This window comes from Monodelphis domestica, chromosome 2, assembly GCF_027887165.1.
Source record: "Monodelphis domestica isolate mMonDom1 chromosome 2, mMonDom1.pri, whole genome shotgun sequence".
NCBI classification, from domain to species: Eukaryota; Metazoa; Chordata; class Mammalia; order Didelphimorphia; family Didelphidae; genus Monodelphis; species Monodelphis domestica.
This window is the reverse complement of record NC_077228.1, coordinates 492,041,839-492,062,664: the sequence shown is the minus strand read 5'-3', so window position 1 is coordinate 492,062,664 and position 20,826 is coordinate 492,041,839. Positions and strand designations below refer to the sequence as shown.

At 37.2% G+C, this 20,826-nt stretch overlaps 1 protein-coding gene across 2 annotated transcripts in view; it reads right to left on the bottom strand.

The window, feature by feature from the left end:
- Positions 1-20,826, bottom strand: part of PHGDH (phosphoglycerate dehydrogenase) — a 42,304-nt gene that overhangs the window by 13,478 nt on the left and 8,000 nt on the right. For both annotated transcript variants that reach the window (XM_001367133.3, XM_056819266.1), the window contains exons 2-5: positions 16,683-16,834; positions 14,124-14,189; positions 13,309-13,363; positions 13,109-13,207 (exon numbers count right to left, since the gene is read on the bottom strand). In XM_001367133.3, the coding sequence (XP_001367170.2) occupies positions 13,109-13,207; positions 13,309-13,363; positions 14,124-14,189; positions 16,683-16,834 (372 nt within the window). The remainder of the gene's footprint in view (positions 1-13,108; positions 13,208-13,308; positions 13,364-14,123; positions 14,190-16,682; positions 16,835-20,826) is intronic.

The window sequence follows — 20,826 nt, the reverse complement described above, 5'->3', positions numbered from 1 at the left end:
TACAGTCTATGGGACGGAGATCAGGCTAGTTCTCTCTTCTGAAAATTGAGAAGACTGGACTAGAAGATCTCCAAGGTCTCTTATAGCCTAAAATCCTACAAATAGAATTTTTTGATGTTGCTCCTTGCTCAAAACCCTTTAAGGGGCTCTTCATTGCCTATCATATAAAGTTCAGACTCAGCCTGGCATTTGAAGCTCTCTACCATCTGGGGACACCTCACCTTTCTAGCTTTATCTCATAATATTTCCTTCTATATAATCTAAATAACTAATCTGGATTACTCTATCCCTTGTATATTTCATACACTAAATTTCTTATAAATTTTTCATACTTTCCTGCTTTTGTGGTTTTTATTGTTGTTGTTCAGTTGTGTCCAACTCTTTGTGACCCCATTTGGGGTTTTCTGGGCAAAGAAACATCTTCTTTTTTCTGAGCAAAGAAAGAGTGGTCTACCATTTCTGTCTCCGGTTCATTTTACAGATGAAGAAACTGAGGCAAACAAAATTAAGGGACTTGTCCAAAGTGTCTAAGGCTGGATTTTAGTTCAAGTCTTCCTGACTCCAGGGCCAGCACATTATGTCACCTCCCCGCCCAGTCAGTAATGTCCTTCCAAATGACCTCAGAAAGCACTTAGTTTGTACCATATCTGGGTAGTAATCACAATAATGAATTATTTTGTATTGTCATTATCAATTAATGTGTTATATCTCCTTATTAGATGTTATTTCTATAAGTGCAAGGACTATATTTTGACTCAAAAAAAACCTATTAGGTACCTAATGTGTGCAGAACACCATTCTTTTTTTTTTAAACTTTAATAGTTTTCTCCAATTACATGTAAAAACAAATTTTAAGACATTCATTTTCTAAAGTTTTAGTTCCAAATTACTTTTTTCTTCCCTCCCTCCAGCATTCTGATATCTATTTTACATGTGCAACCATGTATAAAACATGTTTCCATTATTAATTTTTCAAACACAAAAATAATAGAAAGAAAATGAAATATAGTATATTTCAGCCTATATTCAGTCTCTATCAGTTTTTTTCTTTTCTTAGATCACTGCATTACTAAGAATAGCCAGGTCATTCACAGTCATTCATCAAAAAATGCTACTTTCACTGTGTACAATGTTCTTCTGGTTTGGCTTGCTTCACTTTGAATCAGTTCATGTGAGTCTTTCAAGATTTTTTCAAAACCATATTTGTCATTTCCTATATCACAAAAGTATTCTTCATAATCATATATTCCCCATTCTCCAATTCATAAATAACACATCCATTTCAATTCTTGCTACTACAAAAAGAGTTGCAATAAATATTTTTTACAAGTCTTTTCCTCTTTTAAAAAAATCTTTTTTCAGTTATGGACCTAGTAATAATAATGATGGATTAAAAGTATGCAGTTTTAGTCCTCTGAGCACAGTTCCAAATTGTTCTCCAGCATGGTTGGATCAGATCACAATTCCATCAACGGTGTATTAATGCCTTGAATTTCCCGTATCCTCTCCAACATTTAGAATTTCTCTTTTATGTCATATTATCTAATCAATTAGGTGTGGGGTCATACGTCAGAGCTTTTTAAATGTACATTTTTCTAATCAAGTGTGACTTAAGAGCATTTTTTGATATGACTATAGATGGCTATGATTTTTACATATGAAAACTTCCTGTTCATATCCTTTGACCATTTATCAATTGGAGAATAATTTTGATTTTTATAAATTTGACCTAGTTCTTTATGTATTAGAGAAATGAGAGAAACTTGCTATAAAATTTTTCTCCCAAGTTTTTGCTTTCTTGGTTACATTGGTTTTGTTTACAAAAAATCTTTTAAATTCAAATAACCAAAATTATCCATTTTACATTTTCTAATGCTCTCTATCTCTTGTTTGGTCCTAAATTTCCCCCATATCCATAAATTTAACAAGTAGACTAATTAGACTAGTGCTCCCTTAATTTGCAATATTAAATAGTGGTGATAATGGGCACCCTTGAATCACCCTTGATCTTACTGAGAAATCTTCTACTTTATCCCCACTATGGATAATACTTACTGATGGTTTTAGAGAGATGTTATTTATTATTTTAAGGAAAGCTCATTTATTCCTATATTTTCTAGTGGTTTTAAAAATAGGAATAGGTATTGTATTTTGTCAAAAGCTTTTCATGCATCTTGAGATAATCACGTGATTTCTGTTGATTTTGTTACTGATAAGGTCAATTATACTGATAGTTTTCCTAAAAACTGAATCAGGGGGTAGCTGGGTGGCTCAATGGATTGAGAACCAAGTCTAGAGATGGGAGGTCCTAGGTTCAAACCTGGGACTCAGACACTTCCCAGCTGTATAATCCTGGGCAAGTCACTTAACCCCCATTGCCTAGTCCTTACTGCTCTTCTGTCTTGGAACCAATACAAAGTATTGATTCTAAGATAGAAGACAAGGGTTTAAAAAAATAAACAAAATAAAATTGAATCAGTCTTGTATTCTTGGTATGAAAACCACCTGGTCTTAGTGAATGATCCTTGTGATATATTGCTGTCTTCTTGCTAGTAATTTATTTAAAATTTCTGCATCAATATTTAATATTGGTCTAGTTTTCTTTCTGTTTTTGCTATTCCTACTATAAGTATCAGCACCATTTTTGAGTCATAAAAGAAATTCAGGAAGACTCCTTTTTGCCTAATTATCAAAATAATTGAATGAATGAGTATACTTCCAAGAAGACCCTCTTGAGCATTCATCTTATGATCACATCCAATTTCCACATGACCAATGGAGAAAAAGCAGAGAGACATTTCCAGGAGCAGTGGGAACCAAGCAGAATCACTGTTCTCAGGATACGTAGCCGAGATCACGTAAGTAGACAGTGACCACATCAGCTAGCTGCCTAATCAATATTTCTTTTGATTGACAGATTTAAAATCTCGTCCCTGATCTCAGAGTATTATCTAATGGAGAGAGATAGCACATACACTGATAATATGATATGAATTAGTGTAAAAGACATAAAACAAAATGTAATAATACATGAAATAGACAAGATAATACATTAGTGTAATAGACATAAAATAATACATGATCATGATTAATGCCTAGATAAAGCACAAACTAAGTGCTTTCTGAAGTCATTTGGAATCCACTATCAATGATGTTAGCAAATGCATCTCACTGAGCAAATCAGTGAAAAATTCAGTTAATCCCTTACAGAGCTGGACAAAGGCTCTGACCCAAAGCTCATGATCTACAGAAAGGTGCATGCAAAGTTTGTCAGGGAGGACCCATCAAGTCCTATAGGAAATAGATAAAGGGGAGAGATCCCTGGAAAATATCTCCCACCACACACTAGGGCAAAGTTTCAGCCTTTGATAATAAGGGGAAAGAAATCATTTTATTTGCTTAGATTTCTGAGACAGAAGTCAGCCCTAGAAAGATTCCCTAGCCAGCGGGTCACCATCAGGCTTACAGAATCAGCTGCTTCTGCCAAAAACATAGAAAGTAAGCTCAGAAAACACTTTAGGTTACCAAAAGGGAAAGACTGGTCTCAAGAAAGGAGGAGCCCTGATATTACAAGTGTTCTCTGTCTGCAGATTTACAAACTGGCTAAAACAATGACCGAGTTCATTTCAGCTCTCGGGGAAAAGAGGAGGGATGTGTGTGAGTGCACGCGTGCATGTGTGTGTGTGTGTGTGTGTGTGTGTGTGAGAGAGAGAGAGAGAGAAAGAGAGAGAGAGAGAGAGAGAGAGAGAGAGAGAGAGAGAGAGAGAGAGAGAGAGAGAGAGAGAGAGAGAGTTCACAGCCATTCTTCCCATGCTCATTTCATAAAAGCACTCAAGAATAATCAGGGTGAGAATTCTATCAAATGAAATTTCAGGCAGGAGAATCATGGTAAGTTACAAGCTGTGTGGCAGAGTAATTGATAGACATTTTCTTTTCTTTGTAAAAAAAACCCTTCACTTTTTAGAATCTAGATTATGTATTGGTTCAAAGGCAGAAGAGGCAAATGGGGAGGCAGTTAATGACTTGCCCGGAGATGGGAAATGTCTGGGGCCATCTTTGAATCCAAGACCTCCCATTCCTAGGTGTGGCTCTGTATCCACTGAGCCATATAGGTGCCCCAAGTCATTTCACATAAGGAAAATAGAAATTACCTACCCAACTTTTTTTCTTCTCTTTTTTTTCCTCTGTGATTCCCCAGAAAAGAGGAATCAAGGACTTCTCTGAAAATAACACCCCACTGGGGACTGAGAGTGTAGGAAGCCCATAATCTAGGTAGCTCCTTTTCCTTGCTGGGCTCCCTGACTTCTTAAAGCAACTGTGTTTCCTTGTTGAATTTATTGTATTTGTGCATCCAAATCTATTTGAATATGTTCAACTTTCCTTTGTCCAGCTCACATATGAGTGAAGTTCATGAGATGACTATTCCTTCCCTCTCTGCATCACCTCTATATTTTTTATTCTTCTTCTACATCCCAATTATAAGGGTTCCTTCCATTGCTTCCTCTGGCTATTCCTTCTCCCTCTTCCTTTTCCTCCTCTTAAACAAACAATAAAAAAGAACAATCTTGCCCAGTTCCTACATTCATCGTTTTTTTTAATCTCTGTGACCCTTGAACACAGCGGCATTCTGAAAGCACTCCTATCTCTCCTGGTTCTATTAGAATATTTGCATTTCACCATTATTCAACCCCTTCCAATTACTCAATTGCATTTACCTTTCTAGTTTTCTCTTTATTCCAGTGTTTACACTTTAAATATTCTTCTCAGGATACTTAAAAGTCCCCAAATCTTACAAATGTTTATTTTATTCTCCTGCAAATTATACTTTATTTTGGAAGGTAAATTAATTAACTCTTTCAGACAAGCATCTTTATTTTGTTTTTTTTTAATAAATATATTCTAAAGATCCTCTTGTATGTAATGCAGTGTGATCCTTACTATGGTTCCTTGTTACTTGAACTCTTTCTTTCTGTCCGGTTTATATTATTATGATCAAGCAGCCAAAATCCTGAGATTCCAGTCACTGAATTTTTCTTATATTCTCAGTGTTTTCATACTTAAAATGGGGATGATAATAATAACACTTGAACTCCGGTTTTTGGGAAGACTACAGATGAACATATCAAGCACTTTGCAAATATTAAAGTATATTAGTGAAGGCTAGCTACCCCCTTCCCTTGCACATTGCTTTTCTAAGCACCTAAAGGCTTCTGGCAACCTTGTGTAGTCCTAAGCTGGATGGAAGAATCTACTGAAATTCTTTCATTTTTAAAAATAATTTTTCCATCTGATGTCCTCTTTATTTTTTTAAAAAATACCTACTATGCCTTTATTTTATCATCTGATGTCCTTTTGGATTTCTGGAGGAGTGTTTGTGCAAGAACTAGGCTTTCTTGTCTGTCTCTATTTCAACTTAAAGTTTGACCAATATCAATTATTAATGAAATGGGGGCAGCCTGGAGATGTGTTCAAATCTGACCTCAGACATTTCCCAACTGTCCCATTGGCTTCTAATCTCCCACAGAATCCAGGGAGTTCCCAATAACCTAAAAAGAGAACTAGAGAGGGGAAGCTGATTTTTTAATTTTATTTTATAGAGAGGAAGCTGATTTTAAAAAAGAAGGGGAAAAAAAGGACATTGCTGAGAAACATCAGCAGTTTTCATGAGGAATTCTTGAACAAAAGAGAAAAGACTAAATAAGGGTCTTAAGCTGGACTGTTAATTGATAGATGGACAGAGCTTGTTGTTCCCCTGGTTATGCCAGACAGTGACCCCAAGAAGTCACAGTCTGTAATCTATTGAAACATCAAGTGGGAAGATTACTATGGATCCCAAGAACAGATGAAATAATTCAACAAGGAAACTATTAGGGATACAGAGACTGAAAAACTCTAAAGCCTAAAAAAAAGTGATTAAAATGTACAAATTTTTGCCTTTGAGATTCCCATTTTAGGGACTCATTTCCTGGGAGGGGGTGGTCAAAGACAGAATGGCTCCATAAGAAAACAAATATTCACAGCAGCATTTTTTGTGTGGTAGGGAAAAACTAGAAATAAAGTAGATGGTTACTGACTGGAGACTGGCTGAATAAACTGTACTATATAAAGATATTATTTTACTTTTAAGAAGAAATAAGGATTATGAAGGAGTCAAGAAACTTAAGAGTGAAATAAGCAGGACCATGAAAACAATATAAAAAGTGACTATGATTATATAAATATAAATTCCAATGAGATGAAACTATCTAATATTGGTTCTATATATTAGATGAAAAAGTACACCTTCCTCCTTTCATTTAAAGTGGGTGTAGAATGTTGAATATGAAGTCAGAGGAGGTTGACGTATCGGTTATTTTTGTTTAGTTAAAAAAATCTTTGTAACAAAGCTAGACAAAAGGAGACAATATTCAGAAAACAAAAATGATATAAAAACAAAAATTATGAAGAAAACTTCAAAAATTATTTGTTAGCATCTTAGCAGGAATTGACAATCCTTTATATGCTAGCTAAAATCTCACTTTCTGTAGGAAATCTATTTCAGTCCCCTTTAATCCTAGTGTTCTTTCTCTGTTCGTTATTTCCAATTTTTCTGTCTATAGCTGGTTTGTACAAGCTGTTTGCATGCTGAGGGCCCTCATTATACTGTGAGTTTCTTAAAAACAGACTATCTTTTATTTTCCTTTGATATATTTCCTGGAATATAGTAGGTTCTTAATAAACGCTTGTTGACTGATCAACATCTAGTAGTCATTGAACTAGGGAATAAGAGAAGAGTCTAGGCAAGTCACTTAACTTCATTCTGCCTCAGTTTCCTCTATTAAATGGGGAATAATGTGTTTACCTCTTAGATTTGTTCATTCTTTCATTCATTCATTCTTTTCTTCTCTTTTTCTTTCCTTCCTTCCTCTCTTTCTTCCTGTCTCTCTTACTTTCTTTTTCTTTCCTTCTCTCTCCTTTCTTTCCTTCCTCTCTTTCTTCCTGTCTCTCTTACTTTCTTTTTCTTTCCTTCCCTTTTCCTCCCTTCCTTTCATTTAAAAAAAAATCCTTACCTTCTATCTTAGAATTGATAATAAGTATTGATTTTAAGGCAAAGGAGTGGTAAAGGCTAGGTAATTAGGTTTAAGTCCCATCACTGTACCTTGAACAAGACACTCCATCTCTCAACTTTGGGTATTTTTCATGGGCTATTCCCCATCCACACCTGGAATGCTCTTCCTCTTCATGTCTACCTCCTGGCTTCACTGGCATCCTTCACATCCCAGCTAAAATTCTATCTTCTACAAGAAGCCTTTCCTGATTTCCCCTTTAGTGTTTTAGTACTTTTCCTATTGAGTTATCCTGCCTATCTTATTTGTACATAGTTGTTTGCCTACTCTCTCCTCCACGTTTACGTTTGGTGCTCAATGCAGAGAAAAAACAAAAACTCCTTTCCATCTCTGCCATCTCCTGCTTTTGTGCCTCTGACCTTTGCCTACAAATATTTGTTTTTGTGGTCCCATAGTTGAGTCATTTTCTAAATACATCACTATGATCATATCACTTCTCTACTCAGAATTCTTGAAGGACTCCTTTAACTAAGGAAGCCTCTGAAAACTGGATCCAACCTGTTTGTCCAGCCTTATTTCACATCATCCCCACCTTTGATTCTCTTTCATGACTGACTGCTTTTACTGGTGGTCCCCTATGCCTGAGACATTTTCCTGGTTTCAAATTTCAGCTAAAGTCACATATTTTTTCCAATTAAATCTTTTCTGGTTCTTCTTAATCCAGTGCCTTTCTTCTGAGATGACCTCCAATTGATTCTGCCTATAGTTTGTACATAGTAGTCTGCAAGTCATCTCTTCCTCATCAAAGTGTGGACTCCTTGATAGCAAGGACATTCTCCCATTTTTTTTTGTATCTCCAGAGCTTTTCAGTGCTTGGAATATAGTCATTTGATAAATGTTTATTGACTGACAAACAGGAGGTACTCAAGAAATATTTATTTATTGAATTTGAGTTGTTCCTTAGTCAGTCTGTGTTAATCATGGAGATTTAAAACTATTTGTCCTAAAAGAAGGATCATAAAATGTTAAAGAATGTAAAGATGGGATTAACTCTCCCCTGCCCATTTTTAGATTTAATCACCAGAAGTGCATGTACCCCACTTATTCTTAAGTATGGGGAGGTCTGTGACCCTCGGTGTGCTATAGTGAATGACAAATCAAAACCCACCAACTTCCCCCTGGGCAATCCTAAGCAAAACTATAGCTGCAACTGGTCCATGTAAAGTGGAAGGAAGGCACAGGAAGTGACGGAAAGGAAGGGTCTTTAAAAGTGGCATGAACTTCCTGTGAAGAGCTCTTTCGGTTTAGAACTTGATTTTGAAGGAGCTCTGCCTTGGGACCTTGAACTGCTCTTTGATTTTCTCTTAGGACTACCACATGGGTGAGTGAAAAAGGCTGACTCCCTTTCTTGGCTTTTCTGGAGGTACTGGCCTCTGGAAAGGCCCTGGAGGAGGCCTTGTGGCTAAAACCCTCAATATAATTTACCTTTGGGCCCCCTTTGCTGGAGTCTCTGAAGCCCTGCCCAGTTCAGACAGGGCTGGAGTAATTATTTGCTCTACTTCATTTCCTTACTTTTACTCTTTCCCTCTATTTTATAAATACATTGCTAAAAAGTCATTCTGACTTAAGATATATTAATTTTGGTGACCACACTCAATCCTTTAATTTTAACCCTTACAAAAGAAACCCTCATGGGAGAAGAAAAGAAAATTTACTACCAGAATACAAGCTAGAGGTACTTCTTGCTTCCTCTTGCAGGGAGGTATTTCCCAAACAAGGAAGGTAGGAAGGATGCTGACATATTTGCCCCCTGTTACCTCTCCCAAGACAAAGCTCAGGTTCCAAGAATGGAAGACTTTAGTCCAGTTATGGTCTATGATTTCTGCCATGTTCCTGGCCCTTCCAACTGAGCCTCTTGAATGAATAAATGAGTGAACAAATTATGAAGTGCTTGCTATGTGCAAAACAAATAGAAAAGTCCTCTTGGGAGGATAAAAAAAGACAAGTGAGTCTGTAAGAGGAAAACTTCAAGGGAGGAGGGAACAAACCTACTCTATGCCAAGCATTGTGCTAAATGCTTTATAAATATTATCTCGTTTGACCCTCACAACAACCCTAGGAGGTAGGCACTATTATCTCTATTTTATAGGTGAGGAAACTGAGGCAAATAGATGCGACTAGCCCAGAGTCACAAGGCTAGTATATACAAAGTCACGTTTGAACTCAAGTCTTCTTGACTCTAGGTCCAGCACTCTATCCACTATATGACCTAGCTGCCTCAGCATCCCCCATGTTTTTTCCAGGATTTCCTTGATTTATAGACTTTTCTATTTTGGTTAAAAGTCAGCGTTCTATTACTTGGGCAAGGACTCTACAATTTTTCCCAGCATTTCCTTAACTTACAGACCTTCCCATTTTGGATAAAACTGGCTTTCTCTTATTTAGACAAGAAGGACGCCACAATTTTTTCTAGGATTTCCTTGACTTACAGGCCTTTCTACTTTGGTTAAAAGCTGGCTATTATTTGGGCAGGGATTATACAATTGTTTCCAGGATCTCCTTGACTCCTACCTTAGTTAAATGCAGCTTTCTATTATTTGGGCAAGGATTCCACAATTTTTTTCCAAGATTTCCTTGACTCCTACCCTAGTTAAAAGCCACTTTCTATTATTTGAACAAGGATTCCACAGTTTTTTCCAATATTTCTTTGACTCCTGCCCTAGTTTAAAGCCACTTTCTATTATTTGGACAAGGATTCCACAATTTTTCCCCAAGATTTCCTTGACTCCTATCCTAATTAAAAGCCACTTTCTTTTTGGGCAAGTATTCTATAATGTTTTCCAGGATTTTCTTAACTGACAGAACTTCCTACTTTGATTAAAAGCAGCTTTCTATTATTTGGGCAAGGACTCCACAATTTTTTTTCCCAGGATTTATATATTCACTCATACTTAGGTTTAAAACTGGTTTTCAATTATCCAAGTAAGGATGAAGGCTGGGCTTTTGGTTTGCTTTAAACCTCTCTGTAGTTGGTATTCCCAGCTGGAGTCCTAGGCTGGCCTTGGGGCAAAGAGCCATAGCAGAGGATGTGTTATCTATGATAGGTCTGATAGTCTCTACAAACACTGTTCCCTCAACAAAACCTGTTTGTCTTCACAAATATGGTAAAAGTCCAAGATCACTCACAATAAGGGCATCTGATTTTTACTTGAAGTTCAGGAGTTCTCTAAGCTCAAGTCTTTTTTTATTTTTAATGTTTTCTTAATAATTTCATAATCTCACTTTCTAGTGATTCCTTGCCTCACCTAGCACAACCTGCTCTGGTAACAAAGTACAATTAAATTAGACAAATCAACTATTAACAATGTCTGAAAATCTGGGTCTTATTCTGCACATTTTACCACCTCTTTTCTAAGAAAAGTCCTAGTTGGTTGTTTTTTTTTTTTTAGTTTAGAAATATCCCCAGTAGGTTGTCTAATAAGATAATAAAGAGCAGCCCATCATAAGAGAACACTTTGCATGGTTTTCCAGTGAGGAACTTGCATTGAGCTCTGATTCCTTTCCAAATAGCCTTCACACTTAAGATTTCCAGAAACGTAGGCAGAGAAAGATTGCTTATCCTTCTTAATACTATGGCGAACACAATTGGTGATCCAGAAATGAGCCCATTCTCTGGGAAAGAGAAAAAAAAAGTCTTCCGGTACAGTCTAAAGGGAGGACCATTGCCAATGAGCAGGAGATCTGGGCTTTCACCCTTGTGCATTTATCAGCTCTATAATTTTGAGTAAGTCACTGTTGAGAAACTTGGTCCTTGAGAGACTACCTTGAGATGGTTACTGTCTTCTTTTTGAATCATATCCTGAACTTCTTCATGAAACTCAAGTTTTCAAAGACACCAGAACCTACAGAAATTTAGCATATGGGAGAAGTTTAATAGATGGTTATTGAATTAAAGCTAAGCTCATCAAGGGCTCCATGGTTTTTCCATTTCCAATCTCCGTTTTCCACATCCCAGAGAACTTCATTTTTCATTGTCTACCAGCCAAATAAATCTTCCACCTTTCATATGATGCATTCCTGGTCTCCCTGGATACTTGTCCTTATCCCCCCAACTCTGACAACTTTGCATTCATTTTGCTTATGTTCTGAATATAATAATATGTGTACACGCTCTCTCTTCCATTAGAATGTAAGCTCATGGAAGGGAGGAAACTATTTCACCTAGCACAATTAAAGTGATAAATAAATTATTTGTTAAATGATTGTGTAATGGGGGTGAGGGTCTGAAAAATGAAAGTAATATGTCAGGTGCAAATCCAACATGTGAGATTTTGGTGAGCCCCTTTTGGTCTTGGAGAATTAAAAGGACCCTTCCTCCTTCTTCAAAGCCCAATACATAAAATAGCTTCTCATTACATAAAGTTTGAGATGGTGTAATCAAATTACTCTCATTGGGGCAAAAGATAACCATTTGTATTAGTAGCCTGACATATCTAAGTCTAATGCATTAATTAGTCCTATCCCCCCAACACCAGGTATTAATTTCTACCCAGTTGTATTTGTGCAAGGCATATTCTCTTTGTCCCTGTGTTGTCTCCTGTCTGCCCTTTCCCCCTTTTAGATGGCAAACAACTATTTCTTGAAAGGGGAAGAACTTTACTAAAATGAGGATCTTTAAAAATCACTAGCAACAAAGCCATATTCGTTTTAAAACCAAATAACAAGCAAAAAAAATCTAGTGATCCCTTGTGGGGGTTGGGTAGGAATTAAAACCAGACAAACATCCAACAGAAGAAAAAGGGTAAAAAGACAGAAAAATCACCGTTTGCTGGCAACCTCCTAAGTATTCCTATTTGTGAAAATAAATAAATTCCCAATAAAATGAATGGCCAGTCTGCAGAGAGAGATGATATAGCACCATTAGTGAGAAGGAGTGGCTTCAGTGTCCTTTCCCAAATATGTAGGAAAGCATTTAATTGTTATAGAAAATTTTTTCTAGATCTAAGAACAAGCTAAAACTCTTAGGAACTAATATATATATATATATATTATATATATATATATATATATATTCACACATATACACAAATTATATAATTATATATAACACATAAATAAAATAAAACATATTTGTTTCAAGTGGCCAAAACCCCCACATTTTAATATATAATATATAAATTATAAAATTTATACATACTATATAAAATTATAAATATAAATATATAAAATATATAAATATATTATATATAATTACAAATATATAAAATATAATATGAAAATATAAAAATAATTATAAATTTTATATATATTTTAAATAAAGTATATTAGGAAGAGTTTTCAAAAGGCCAAACATAACTTGATTCCCCCCCCCCCCAGCCCATGAATTCAGACAAGTGGGTGGGAGGAGGAACAGGATGTTTCATTACTGCATTACTTTTTTAAATTTAATTACAATTATTTAATAAATACTATTAATTATAATTATATATTTAATTATTTATTAATCTAATATATGATGTGTAATAATAAATTATAATTAATAAAATATTATTTATTTAATTACAAATTACTGCAAGTAATTTGTCCCAGAGTCTAACCTCACAGAAAACTGGGTAATTTTCATTTAAAGGGACAAGTTCTGACTACGATATATTGGTCCTTTTCCTTCTAATGGAATATCCTATGTAGTCTATGACCATTAAAAAGCAGATACATTCCCCTGCTTCCCGATCGTGAAATGAAGGGACTTTAATGAAAATGAAAGTTCTTTGTTCTTTGGGGTACTGACTCTATAGGTGAGTGGAGCCATCTCCACGAAAAACCCCAAGGATGTCAAAGTCACTGGGACCAATGTGTAAGAGGCTGCAGGCTGTTGGTGCTTCCCGATTCTCTTGGACCCATTTGCAGAACTGTACCAAGGCAACTAGTCTTGTTAGGTTATCTCACAGCACCCCAAAAATTACTCTGAGAAAAAGGAACCCACCTAGGGATAAGCTCTTTAGAGCCATGGTGAAGTGACTACATTTTTGAGAACAGCCCAAGGGGGGCTCTTCACTCCTTACCTTCATCCCAAAGGACTGCATCCTGGTGGCCACCTCTCTCCCGATTCTCCCCAGCCCCAGGATCCCCAGAGTTTTCCCATACAGCTCGGTCCCCATGAACTACAACAGAAACAGATAAAAGGCATGACATCAAGGACCACCCCCCAAAGAACACCTCTGATGTACATGGGGGAAGCAGGGAGAAACCTCCAGATACTCACCTTTTTTCGTTCCCATTTCCCATTCTTCATGGAAGCTGCAGCTTGGGGGATCTGCCTGGAAAGAAAGAAGGAGGTCCAACCGGAAGTCATAACCTCCAAGTGCTAGACAGGACGTATATGCCGGGCCTGAGCAATCACAGCCTTACTCATCATCATCTTAACTCTTAATCCTAGAAATCTACAGAGCGGCCAGGAGAGCGACTGTCCTAGCAGTCTTTCCAGTGTCTAGGGCCATCCAAGATTCATGGTTAGAAATGCTAAGGGAATTTCTGAGGAATAAATTGGAGGGTGAACCTAGAATTAGAGGAGAAGCAGTAACTACGACCTGGTTATAGAACAGGACCACTAAAGTAGAGCTGAAAGGAACGTCAAAGACCATCTAGTCTAGCATCATCTTACAGACAAAGAAACGGAGGCACCAAGTGGTTTAATGACTTGCCCATGCTCTAGAAGGCAGAATGTGAACTCACACCGAGATTTTAGAAAACCACTTAAAAAGTCTCTTATTCTATTCTTATGGAAAATGTGGAGACCTAGGGGCTGAGGTCAAGGGATTTGAAACTAAGTGAATAGACAGAACTGTAAAGGAATTCCTTAAAGGTTCAGCTCAGGAACATTTGCTTGGCCATTGTCTGTTTAATACCCTTTTATTTTTCCTCCAATAATTCAGATAAGGTAAATATGGCATAACATCCCATCCAAGGGGCATTGCTGTCTTATGTCTAAGTTTCTCTAGGCTAATTTATTCAATGTTAACTGAACAATTGGCATTAGATTAATGAGGGAGTGAGTCTAAGGAGAAACCATAAACTTACCTGGCCAGGCTCATGATCATCCCACAGGTGAGCTCAGCAGCACTGAGGCTGTTCCCATTGGGGGTGCTGAAAACCAAAGCCAAGAAAAACTCATCAGTGGAACTAGTGAGCTGTAGCAGATGTTCCCGCTCAAAGCAAAATGTTCATATTTTCAGACGAATTTTAATGTCTTATTCTGGGTTTCCTTTCTGGTACTATTTCTGATTACCTTTTTTTTTTATCAGATTCTTTAGTCTCAAGACTTTCTCCATGCATACATCCTACCTCAGTTGATAACTATTTCCGTTTTATATAAGAAAAAATGAAGTTCTAAAAAAAATGTCTTAGAGAAAACACTAGGGATAAAAGGAATGGTATCATTTCTTTTAACCCTTTTTGCATATCTATAAGTAGAAATGACAAGGAAATTAAAATGTCACACCCAACTTTACCCAATAAAATGGTAGAAGCAAAACTAATGTGTAACTCTTCTGACTCCCAACTCACCATCTTCCTGACAAGACTGTAAGATGAAAATTAATATCCGATAACTCTAAGTATTATTTTATAAGATTTATTAATAATTTGTTAATTTTATTAAAATTTCAATTTATTAAATATATAAATTACATATGGATATATAAATATATAATGTAATATATAAAATATAATATATAAATAAATATTAATTTATAGAAAATTTATTAATAATCACTTGAAGTTGAGGAAATAGAAAAAGCTGAGTAAAGAGGACTTTTCCAGGCCACGACAGCAGAAGAAGAGAGAGAGGGTAGAGTTACACAAACTATCTATAAAACACAAGGATGTAAGGTCAGGGAAATGAAGTTAAAGGGTACAAAAATTCTAATTAACACAAGACCTTATTAAACCCCTGAATGTGGAAGAATATACATTTCTAGAGCTGAGGAATTGGTTCCTTCTAGGAACAGTACATATACTGCATATGCCTGGGTCCATTCTGTCTGACTGCTTAAATCCCAGGAACGATTCTGAGGATGGATTAGAAAGAGCAGGGAAGGTCTTCGAAGACACTAACAAGGATGGGGTGGTCCTTGGATTTATTTATGACCCACATTTAACCCTTGACATTTTTTGTGCCTGAGACCTTTTGAAGAGTTCAGATTATGATAGAGCAAATTCTCCCCAGGGATGGGGAGAATCATAAACAAACACACAAACACAGAAAAGGAAGAACATCAAAGCTCATGTAGCCATATTTCCTCCTCTGATTCTTCAAGAGCAATCCACCCTACAAAAGCCACCTGATGAAACAATTGGTTGTTGACATCTCTAGAAAGCAAAGAGGACTATTGGCAGGAACCTCTATTTTTCTTGAGTGTATTAACAGTATAATAATGAATATCCTTATTGTTCTTCTTTTACATCTGACATGTAATTATCCAAGTAGACTCTGCACTATGAATGAATGCCAGAAGGATCATTTCCAGGAAAATAACAGCCCAACAAGCGACGAGGAAAGCCTAAGAATGGCTCAGTGGAAGAGAATGAAGATGCAGCAAAACTGAATCTAAGGTTTAGAGTAAGATTCTTGAGTCAATATCAATCTATGTCTTGGTAAACAACAATGATGGGTCATTTCATGACATCCATTTTCAGTTTTCTGGAACATTTTTTAAAAATACCCCATTTTTTCCCTTTATCTTGTATAGATAAAAGACAAAAGGGAGAACCTATGCTCTTTTTATAGCCATTCTGGTTAAGTACAGAAGTTCAATAGAAGGAGTGTTGGTTTTAGAGTGAGATTTGAGTTCAAATCCTGTTCCAGATCCTTAACTAGTTAATGGTTTGGTTTTGTTGTTGTTTGGTTGATGTCTGACTCTTCATGGTGCCATTTTGGTTTTCTTGGCAAAGATAATGGAGTGATTTGCCATTTCCTTCTCAAGTTCATTTGACAGATGAGGAAACTGAGGCAAATAGGGTTCAATGGCCTCCCTAGAGTCACATGACTAGTAAGTATCTGAGACCAAATTTGAACTCAGGTCCTTTGGCTCGAGGGTCAGTGTTCTTCTATCCACTTGGACACCTAGCTAGTGTTTTCCTTGGCAAATCACTTAACCTTCTTCAGCCTCAAATTTCCCCTCTTAAAATGGAGATAATTATAGTATCTGACTCAGTGATGTCAATGATCAGATGAAATCTTAAATAAATGCTAATTATTATTATTATCTTTCTTCTTGATCTAAGCATTAACCCACCCAGAAATGAGAAGCTAGGGAAGATGACTTCCTGATGTTTGTTCTCACTCAAGATTCAGCAGGAACCATTGCCAGCCCATACCTTATTGCCAAAAGTCCTTTTCATTACTATTATTTACTCAAATCTGTACAATGTTTGTAGGTCTACAAAGTGATATTCTTACAAAAGCCCTTTGAAGTAGGTAGTGTAACTACTACTGTCTTCATTTAACAGATGAAAAAACAAAGGTAGAGAACTAATTAGCCTGCTCAAGGAGGTCTCAGTTTATGAACCCAGTTGTGTCTCCTGAGTCCCAGTCCAATCCTTTATCCTATCCCACAATGCCTCGTGCCCCACGCTCACTTCATGACGAGGACACCTTTTCTCGTTGCTGCCTCCAAATCCACATTGTCTACCCCTGTGCCAGCTCTGCCCACCACCTGGAGCTTCTCAGCAGCATTGATGACGTCTGAGGTCACTTTAGTCGCTGAGCGGACAATCAGTCCCTCACAGTCCTGCAACAAAGCAAAGAAATATTTGAAACCAAACCCTGCCTTTCTAAAGTCCTAGAGACACCACGGTTTGTATTTTTTTAAATAGTACCCAGTGTCTAAGCCCAAGGAATGTAATTCAGATAAAATCGACCAGCACATATGAATGGATTTCCTACTCTAGAGACAATAGATTGGTTTAGCCATTGGAGAAACAAAAATAAAAGGCATAGTCTTTGTTCCTAGGAAACTGTTCGTCAACGCGGGTGAAAGGATAGTTCCACTAGTAGCTCTTCATACAAGGTAGGATGTGATTGGTGCACAGGAGATTTCTGAATGACAGGAAATTGGTTGGTTTGGGAGGATTCCAGCTTTCATTGCTACTAAGCCACCATCTTGACTCCATCCCAGAATGGCAGGAAATTTTGTGTTTGGGAGGATTCTCAGGGTGGTTCCGAGCTTTCACTGTTACTAAGCTGCCATCTTGGCTCCATCCCCCAATGGCAGGGAAATGGTTGGTTTGGGAGGATTCTCAGGGCAGTTCCCAGTTTTTTGCTGCTACTAAGTCGCCATCTTGGCTCCACCCTCCCATGACAGGAAATTGGGAGAAAGAGAAATACAATTAGCCAGCACTTGGCTCCATCTCCCAATGGCAGGGAAATGGTTGGTTTGGGAGAATTCTCAGGGCAGTTCCCAGTTTTTGCTGCTACTAAGTCGCCATCTTGGCTCTACCCTCCCAGACAGGAAATTGGGAGAAAGAGAAATATAATTAGCCAGCACTTGGCTCCATCTCCCAATGGCAGGAAAATGGTTGGTTTGGGAGGATTCTCAGGGAAGTTCCCAGTTTTTTGCTGCTACTAAGTTGCCATCTTGGCTCCACCCTCCCATGACAGGAAATTGGGAGAAAGAGAAATACAATTAGCCAGCACTGACATAACATGTTAAGGTTTACAAATTATTTTATACACATTAACTCATTTCATCCTTACCACAACCCTGGGAGATAGGTGCTAGCATTATACCCATTTTACAGATTAAGAAACACCTAAAGAACAGTTAAGTGATTTACCCAGAATCACACAAGTAGCAAGTGTCTACAGCAGGATTTAAACTTAGGTCTTTCTGACTCCAAGTCCAACATTCTATCCTTCATACTGACCTTCTGCCCAACAAGAAAGAAACTTCTATGGGCTCTTCTTAGTTCATAGAGGTTTTCACAGAGGAAATGTCTGAGGTCAAATTTGAACCCAGGACCTCCTGTCTCCAGGTCTAGCTTTCTTTCCACTGAGCCACCTAGCTGCCCCAGCCCAGCACACCATTCTTGACCCCAGCTGATGCTTATTGAGAACATCACTGAATCTCTAGTACCAGAAAATTCTTTGTGATGTTAAGACACCCATGCAAGTTACTATTAAAGAAAGGATTGAATGGAGAAGTAATGAAGAGTTATGAAATAGCATGGCAGAGGGTAAAGAAAACACTGACTCTGGAGCCAGAGGTTCTGCATTCAAATCCTGCCTCTTACTACCTGTGTTCCTTTTTTTGGCCAATTCTACCACTTCTCAGATTCAGTTTCCTCATTGATTAAAGTTAGTTTTCAAAGTCCCATCTTTGAGCTGCTAAGGGGGAAATCTCTAAGGAGAAAACCCAAAGATATGGTGGAAAACAAAAAAAATGAAATAGTTTAAGGTTAACAAGGAAAAGAGAATTTTATAGCCTAGGAATGGCATAGCATCATAGAATAAATTAGCAGCTATGGAAATCAAAGAACACAGGTTCAAATCTTGGCTTTTTCTATTTATTATCTGTCAGTTGACCAGCATTTATTAAATGCCTGCTATGTGCTAGGTACTTTGCTGAGGACATGAAGAAAAGTAGAAGACAGTCCCTGCCTTCAAGAAACTTAGTATCACCCCAAAAAGATCATAAGGGAAAAAACTTGCACAAAAATACTTATAGCCACTTTCTCTGTGGTGGCAAAAATTGGAAAATGGGGGGATGCCCTCTGATTGGGAAATGGCTGAACAAACTGTGGTATATGTTGGTGATGGAATATTATTGTGCTAAAAGGAAAAATGAACTGGAGGAATTCCATGTGAATTGGAACAACCTCCAGGAAGTGATGCAGAGTGAAAGGAGCAGAACCAGGAGAACATTGTACACAGAGACAGATACACTGTGGTACAATCTAATGTAATGGACTTCTCTGCTAGTAGCAATGCAATGATCCGGAAGAATGCTGAGGAATTTATGAGAAAGAGAGCTATCCACACCCAGAGGAAGAACTGTGGGAGCGAAAACATAGAAGAAAAACAAACTGCCTGATCACATGGTTTGATGGGGATATGATTGGGGATGTAGATTCTAAATGATCACTCTAGTGCACATATCAATAATATGGAAATAGGTTTTGATCAATGACACATGTAAAACCCAGTGGAATTGCATGTTGGCTACAAGAGCAGGGTGGGAGGAGGGGAGAGAAAGAACATGAATCATGTAACCATGCGGAAAAATTCTATATTAATTAATTAAATAAACTTAATAAAATAAATAAAAAAGAAAATTAGCATTGAATGCAGGAAAAAAATAAATAAAAAAAAAGAAAATTAGTATCGAATGCAGGAAAAACGTGAAAACAACAATGTATAATAATAATGAGGAGAATAACTATTTATATAATGCTTAGTTATTTCATTTGTTGTCAGCAAGTAATGGGTTAACTACATAGCCTGAGGAAAACCTTTGGAGTCCCAAATTTAGGTTTCTGATGCAATCTTGAATTAATATGTCTTCCCAGAACAAGAATATTCTTGCCTAGACATATGATGAAAAGTCCTATAACATGCAGGATGGGGAAGCAAGTCAGCTTCTCTCTTGTTTCTAACCAGGTGCTGAAGGAACTTGTGAAATGTTCTGCTAAATAAACTAGGCTAGAATTCCAGGGATTCGGATTCTAGTCCCAGCTACGCCACTGACTAAGTCACTTGACTGTAGGCAATCCATGCAGCCTCTTTGGGTCTCAGATTTCTCATTTGCAAAATGGGGGAGTTGGACAAGTCCCCCCTCAACATGTCTCATTCACTGTTTCTTTTTCTTTGCCCCAGTAGACATCACTTTTCTTTCTTTTTTTCACATAGGCAAGGACTTAGCCCCTGAAGGCGGTGAAAACAGGAAATTAATTTTGAATGTTGAGAATTTTGACTATGGTTTTGCAACATATCTGAACTGAGTCTAACACGTCGGGGCAAGCAGCCTAGAAAAAGAATCAAGGTGGGGTACTCACTAGACTGGAAGACTTATGCAAAAGAAAATAAATAAATAATAAAATAAAAAAACAACCTAAGCAACAAAAAAACCCAAAATACCCAAAATCTGAAGCTCTTTCTACAGATGACTAAAATAGCAAAACTTATAGATACGCCTCAGCTTTTTAACCCTGGACAAATCACTAAAATCCCCCTTATGTTCTCTTTTCCCTTAGAACCAATGTGGATTCTAATTCACAAGGCAAGGGTTTAAAAACAAATAGTAAAATAGTAAAAATTAAGACTTCAGCTGGAATATCAGGTACTTGGACTAGTCACAAAGAAGGTCTTTCTTGGGGATGAACTTACCTGCCTTACAAAAGCAGTTCTAGCTCCCTAAATTGTTAAAGCCTCACAAGAGCATTAAGCCTGACTGAGCACATGACAGATAAATTTTGAAAAAGGAGAAAAAAGAAGAAAGATTCAGAGAACAAGGTATCCCTCCATGGAAGGGGGTGGCCCGAACATCTAGGAAACCCTGAAAGGAAAGTGAGAAGATAAGAGCAAATTTACCTATATCAAACTTCAACCTCAGGAGAATTGGGTCTAAAGCCAAGTTTGGCAAACTACATCCCAGGGGCTTTTTCTAGGGCTTAGCTAAGATCGGGCTTTTCCTACATTTTAAAATACAATTGTGGGGGAAGCTGGGTAGCTCAGTGGATTGAGAGGTAAGGGTCTAAAAAAAATAAAATAAAATGCAATTGTGGG